Genomic DNA, 7,179 nt, shown 5'->3' on the forward strand with positions numbered 1-7,179 from the left:
GTTTTAGCGGCGCCTGGCGGCGGCTTCGGGGTCTACTGCCAACTACTACGAATAAATCGTATTTATTACGATTTGTCGTTTTGATTACAAAAATACGAATTTACTACAATAAAATACGATTTTGCCAATTTTCATGGGTCATTTTCAAAGTCTATCACCGGTGGGATTCGTATTTGAACCCGTTGTCTTTCAAACTGTCTCTGTGCGTATAGGCCAACGCTCTGACCAATCAGCGCAACAGTGACTGTGACGTAGTCAGAGCGACAGAAAGCAGTGGGGGAGGATAAACCATAGACGCCGCATTCTGCGTAGAATCATACGTCATCCTTGCCGCCATATTGGACGTGGCAAAGTGGAGATTCTTCTAGACAGTAGCCGAGAATAAAGATGCCTCATTCATGTACTGCGTTTAACTGTACCAACAGGTTTACCGTCCAAACAAGATCACATGGGATTACCTTTCACAGGTGAGACTGGAAAAATACTTTTCAATACTGTTCCTTCAGTCTTCAGTCTCCCAGCTCATCTCCACCGGGTAGGTGTATAGTTATAAGCAGTGAGAATTAGATAATACAGTGCCACACTATGATGAACGTTTTTGAACGTATGATGAATGTTTTTAACCTTTCTGAATGTGAAGGAATCAGTGATGTATTTTGTTTTGGTATGACGTTAGAACCTGGCCGAACTCAGTTTGGCGGTCATTCAGCTCACTTTATTCAACGAGAGTAGGTCTGTGTGGTGACTCAATAAATAAAACAGTAAATTTTTATTTTCATTCACTATTTCCAGTTTTTCCACTATTTCCATCATTTATCATATTCAGTCTTGTAGGTTGGTTATTGTGGCCTCAGGTTTTGGTAGCTTGCTACGGTATGCTGACTGATTAGCTTACCTGAGCTATCTATCGCGTATCTGTCGCTAGTTTGCAGTGTACAGGGTATTTTGCACACTATTTATAACCATCACATTAAAAGTTATGTGTTGTTTTGATGCCTGTTTGTTTCCCAAATATATACGTGTGTGTCTTAATGGGTGAATAAAAGGCATCGAGTTAAATATTATTGTAGAAAGGGGCTTTATGAAGTTCAGTCCATTTACTTGCATTGGTTTACGGGGAAGATTTGCCACATCCAATATGGCGGACACTCTGACGTATCCCAGCAACGGGGCCACCAGCTCAATGCGGCGTCTATGTTTATATGTCTATGGGGTAAACAAACAGCATGTGGAGAGGGACACCATTGGAGCGTCGAGTGTTTTGGTGAAGATTCAGCGATCATGGAATGAGCGGAGAGCCTCTTCCTGCTCATGTTTCGACGAAAACTCCTAATTCTTCTAAAACTGATTCCAAAGCGGAGTCAAACGAGTGCTGTTCAATAGCGCTTTCTCCAGCGTCGCGCAGCCTTGTCGTCACTCCTGCAAAAGCCCGCCCAAAGAATCCAAACAAAAACCTTGCGTTTTGATTGGCGGGCACGATTTGATGCCCGGGGTGTGTTGTTGATTCTGTTCTGATTTGTAGTCATGTGAAGAAGCAAGTTGAAATTGACACTTTTTTTTTTTAGCTGTTTCACTTTGTGCCAAGCATGTTTTGAGACATTTTTATGTTTGGTGTTGATTACAAGAGGTTCCTTTTATGTTTGATCTGTGCCAAATTGCTTTGATGATATATGTATTCTAGTTCCAGGTAAATTTGTTTCCATTGTTGAAAAGAACTTTGCAAATTAATGTAAGATGATAGTTTAGTTTGTAGAATAAATTGTCAAACTATTTTGTTTTGGTGTGATTTTTCAGGGTAGTTTTGCTAGAAAGCTTTGGCGGCGGGGGGGGGGGGGGGGGGGGGGGGGGGGGGGGGGGGGCGACCCCTCACCAAGACTCAGTACCCAACCTTGTATTACTATTTACAATTTCGGAATGTTGGCAGCTATGGTATTATACATAGAGGATATTATACAGTTGCACAAAGATATGAAGTTTATATTCGAGTGGTGAAAGTATATTTCACGAGTGAGACAAGCTTTATATAAAACATCTCACACACACACACACACACACACACCAAAAAAGTTGAGACAGTATGGAAAATACAAATTAAAAAAAAAAAAAGATTTCTAAATTTAGTTTGACTTGCATTTCATTGCAGACAGTATGAACCCAAAATATTTCATATTTTGTCTGGTCGACTTAGTCATTTGTTAATACACATCTATTCCTGCATTTCAGGCCTGAAACACATTTCAAAAATAGTTGGGATGGGGCAATTTAAGGCTAGTAATGAGGTAAAACAATTAAATAAATGTGATTTTTTTTTTTAATCAGGTGATGTTAACAGGTGATCGTAATCATGATTTGATACAAACTCCGTATCCAGGAAAGGCCTAGCCTTTGATGACTAAGCTGGGCCAAGGATCTCCAGTTTGTCAACAAATGCGTGAGAAAATGATCAAAATGTTTAAAAACAATGTTCCTCAAAGAAAGATAGAAAGGGATTTGGATATTTCATCTTCTACAGTGCATATCATTATGGAACAATTCAAGGAATCTGGAGGAATTTCGGTGCATATAGGGCAAGGGCACAAGCCTAAGCTGGACACCTGTGACCTCTTATCCCTCAGACGGCACTGCATCAAGAACCGTCATTCATCTATAGCTGATATAACCACATGGGCTCGGGATTACTTTGGCAAACCTTTAATGTGCAAAAAAGAAGCCTTATGTTAACAGTGTCCAGAAGTGCTGTCAACTTCTCTGGGCTCTGAGGCATCGGGAATGGACCATCACACAGTGAAACCATGTATTGTGGTCAGATGAATCAGTATTCCATGTCTTTATTGGAAGAAAGACACTGTGTGATCCAGACCAAAGACAAAAAAAAAAAAGGACCATCCAGACTGTTAGCATGTCTGTCATGGTATGGGGTTGTGTCAGTGCTCTTGGCAAAGGTAACTTACACATCTGTGACAGCAGCATTAACACAGAAAATAAATAAATAAATAAATAAATAAATACAGATTTTGGAACAACATGTTGCCTTCAAGACGACATCTTTTCAAGGGAGATTTCAACAAGACAATGCAAAACCACATTCTGCACACATTCTAAAGGCATGGCTGTGGAAGAAGAGGGTGACTGTCCACTCTGTCTAAAATAGTGGGACAGAGTGTGGCAAATTTTGAAATGAAAAATATGACATGATGATGACACGACCCTGTACTGTCACACATCTTAAGACCTGTTTGCAGGAAGAATGGAACAAAACACCTTCACTTGGTGTCTTTAGTCCCTAAACATCTTAAGTGTTGAGAAGGACTGACATTATAAAGCAGTAAATTCCTTTTTGTCCCAGCTTTTTTTCCCCCAGGGTGTTGCAAGAATCAAAAGTGAAAGTTTTGTTTTTTTAATAATGAGCTCAACCATCAGATAAATAATGTGCTGTTGTATTGTTTTGAGTGCAATACAGGTCAAAGATTATTTACAAATCATTGTTTTCAGTTATAATTTCAATATACCATTCCAAATTTTTTTCTGATTTGGGGTTGTGTGTGTATATATAAAGTTAAAGGTGCACTTTAGTGTCTAGTTCTCACCCACTTGTCCAGGGTGTACCCCACCTCTCGCCTATAATCAGCTGGGATTGGATCCAGCTTGCCTGTGATCCTGTAGGACAGGATAAAGCGGCTAGAGATAACAGATGGATGGATAACACCATCACTTGGTGCCTTCAGTCCCTAAACATCTTAAGTGTTGAGAAGGACTGACATTATAAAGCGGTAAAATACTTCCTTTCCCAGCTTTTTTCTCCCCAGGGTGTTGCAAGAATCAAAACTGAAATTAGTGTTTTTTTTGTTTGTTTTTAAATAATGAACTCAACCATCAGATAAATAATGTGCTGTTGTATTGTTTTGAGTGCAATACAGGTCAAAGATTATTTACAAATCATTGTTTTCAGTTATAATTTCAATATACCATTCCAATTTTTTTTCTAATTTGGGGTTGTGTGTATATAAAGTTAAAGGTGCACTTTAGTGTCTGGTCAGTTTGATAAAAACACTGAGATCAGTGAGAAAGTTGACCTGGACAGCCTGCTCAGGACGCATATTTGGAAATTGTGCAAGCGTGAAATGCTAAAGAAATGCTGTGTGTTTATCTCATCTCATTATCTCTAGCTGCTTTATCCTGTCCTACAGGGTCGCAGGCAAGCTGGAGCCTATCCCAGCTGACTACGGGCGAAAGGCGGGGTATACCCTGGACAAGTCGCCAGGTCATCACAGGGCTGACACATAGACACAGACAACCATTCACACCCACGGTCAATTTAGAGTCACCAGTTAACCTAACCTGCATGTCTTTGGACTGTGGGGGAAACTGGAGCACCCGGAGGAAACCTACGCGGACACAGGGAGAACATGCAAACTCCACACAGAAAGGCCCTCGCCGGCCATGGGGCTCGAACCCGGACCTTCTTGCTGTGAGGCGGCAGCTCTAACCACTACACCACCGTGCCGCCCGCTGTGTGTTTATAGCATAACTAATCAATTAAGCCTAAATTAGTCTCAGGTAGAGGGTGACTGTCCCCTCGGTCTAAAATAGTGGGACAAAGTGTGGCAAATTTTGAAATGAAAAACGACATGATGATGATGACACAACCCTGTACTGTCGCACACCTTAAGACCTGTTTGCAGGAAGAATGGAACAAAATAACACCATCACTTGGCGTCTTCAGTCCCTAAACATCTTAAGTGTTGAGAAGGACTGACAACATTATAAAGCAGTAAATTCCTTCCTTTCCCAGCTTTTTCCCCCCCAGCATATTGCAAGAATCGAAACTGAAATTAGTGGGGTTTTTTAATAATGAGCTCAACCATCAGATAAATACTGTGCTGTTGTATTGCTTTGAGTGCAATACAGGTAAAAAATTATTTACAAATCATTGTTTTCAGTTATAATTTCAATATACCATCCCAACTTTTTTCTGATTTAGGGTTGTGCGTGTATGTATATATACAAGTTAAAGGTGCACTTTAGTGTCTGGTCAGTTTGATAAAAAACACTGAGATCAGGAAAGGAAAGTTAACCTGGACAGCCTGCTCAGGAACAGGCTGAGACACGTATTTGGAAATTGTGCAAGCGTGAAATGTTAAAGAAATGCTGTGTGTTTATAGCATAACTAAGCCTAAATTCGCTTCAGGTAGTCAATTCAAATCAAACGCACTTACGTTCTTCAACATGGACCAAATCCCTGCTGGATGAATAAAGGAGTCGACTCGTCCCTTTCGAATCCGACTGGGAGTCAGATTGGGAGTCATGTCGAGAGCTGGACTCTACCGAATCCCGCTTTCTGCTTTCCGATAACAGCGGTTCGGTTTCCATCCGGTTCTGCTGAAAAAGTTCGAAATAATAAAAACAATCACGTCATCTAACATTAACAGAAGATATCCCTGTGTGTATAGATATATAAACTGTGAAACACCGTGAATAAAATACCCGAGGTTACCTCAGGACCGTCCTCACCTCAGAAGTTTCCCTCTCTAACCCCCCGGTAACTGCTCTGCTTTCCGCTCATGACAGCACGAAGGCGGGTGTTTTTAAGATTCCCCGCCCATGTCTTCGTCTTTTGTGTCAGTGTTTTCTCTGCGTTTGTTTTAAACCTACTACTAGTGTTTTTTTAGCAGCCTGAGTGCTTTATTTTTTCGCGAACACCTCAGGAAACCTGTCAGGTTCTCCTTTCAACACATCATCAACGTCTTGTGACTGAATGTCAGTTGCGCGAGCTTTTTATATTATACAACCAACATACTAGCGCGTGAGTTATTGAGAGTAATATCGCGATAACAAACGTGAACTGAAACTAAAAGAAATTTAGCCCAGACCTTGTGGTTTAAGCAGGATTAAAGTGCGTCATTGTAAATATGATTATTTTAAAGTACCAGTTCGGCTTAAATAAACATGTCTTTCGAACAACATTTTTAAAAACGTTTATTTGTATTTTTTTCTTTAAATATCTCCTATAGATTACAGTAAACAAAATACATTTAAGGTAGCAGCAAATGCTGTGTGTGCTGTGCAGAAAATTTAAGGGACAAAAAAAAAATGCAGTAGAGCTAAAGAGAACTATAAAAATAATGAAATTGAATGTTTCTACATTTAAAGAAACGCTATAAAGAGCAGTAAACAGGAATAAATGAAGCAAAGTCAATATTTGGTGTGACAACCTTTTAATTTTGTGCTGGAAAACTAACCTTTAGAAATCTGTAACGTTTTTATACTGACTTGCTAATGTACAAGTGATCAAATAAAAATCTATAACAAAAAAAAAAAATTGGGGTGCTTAAGACTTTTTGCAGTGGTGCTTGAAAGTTTGTGAACCCTTTAGAATTTTCGATATTTCTGCATAAATATGACCTAAAACATCATCAGATTTTCACACAAGTCCTAAAAGTAGATAAAGAGAACCCAGTTAAACAAATGAGACAAATAAAAATAATTTGAATGATAAAATCATTAGCGGGCGGCACGGTGGTGTAGTGGTTAGCGCTGTCGCCTCACAGCAAGAAGGTCCGGGTTCGAGCCCCGTGGCCGGCGAGGGCCTTTCTGTGCGGAGTTTGCATGTTCTCCCCGTGTCCGTGTGGGTTTCCTCCGGGTGCTCCGGTTTCCCCCACAGTCCAAAGACATGCAGGTTAGGTTAACTGGTGACTCTAAATTGACCGTAGGTGTGAATGTGAGTGTGAATGGTTGTCTGTCTATGTGTCAGCCCTGTGATGACCTGGCGACTTGTCCAGGGTGTACCCCGCCTTTCGCCCGTAGTCAGCTGGAATAGGCTCCAGCTTGCCTGCGACCCTGTAGAACAGGATAAAGCAGGTACAGATAATGAAATGAGATGAGAGAAATCATTAGCGGGGGGCGCGGTGGTGTAGTGGTTAGCGCTGTCGCCTCACAGCAAGAAGGTCCGGGTTCGAGCCCCGTGGCCGGCGAGGGCCTTTCTGTGCGGAGTTTGCATGTTGTCCGCATGGGTTTCCTCCGGGTGCTCTGGTTTCCCCCACAGTCCGAAGACATGCAGGTTAGGTTAACTGGTGACTTTAAATTGACCGTGAGTGTGAATGGTTGTCTGTGTCTATGTGTCAGCCCTGTGATGACCTGGCGACTTGTCCAGGGTGTACCCCGCCTTTCGCCCGTAGTCAG

The 7,179-nt window shown here is 41.2% G+C and overlaps 1 protein-coding gene across 4 annotated transcripts in view; it reads right to left on the reverse strand.

Annotated features, from left to right (window-relative positions):
• tpcn2 (two pore segment channel 2) overlaps positions 1–5,734 on the reverse strand; it is a 64,320-nt gene extending 58,586 nt beyond the window's left edge. Inside the window, exons 1-2 of one of the 4 annotated variants that reach the window (XM_060940941.1) lie at positions 5,512–5,734; positions 5,217–5,376 (exon numbers count right to left, since the gene is read on the reverse strand). In XM_060940941.1, the coding sequence (XP_060796924.1) occupies positions 5,217–5,370 (154 nt within the window). In that variant the 5' untranslated portion in view covers positions 5,371–5,376; positions 5,512–5,734. Of the gene's footprint in view, positions 1–5,216; positions 5,380–5,494 lie in introns of all 4 variants that reach the window. The other 3 variants (XM_060940938.1, XM_060940939.1, XM_060940940.1) reach the window with 3 other exon arrangements.
• Between the last annotated feature and the right edge of the window lie 1,445 nt (positions 5,735–7,179).

Source organism: Neoarius graeffei, chromosome 15 (assembly GCF_027579695.1).
Source record: "Neoarius graeffei isolate fNeoGra1 chromosome 15, fNeoGra1.pri, whole genome shotgun sequence".
Taxonomy (NCBI): Eukaryota; Metazoa; Chordata; class Actinopteri; order Siluriformes; family Ariidae; genus Neoarius; species Neoarius graeffei.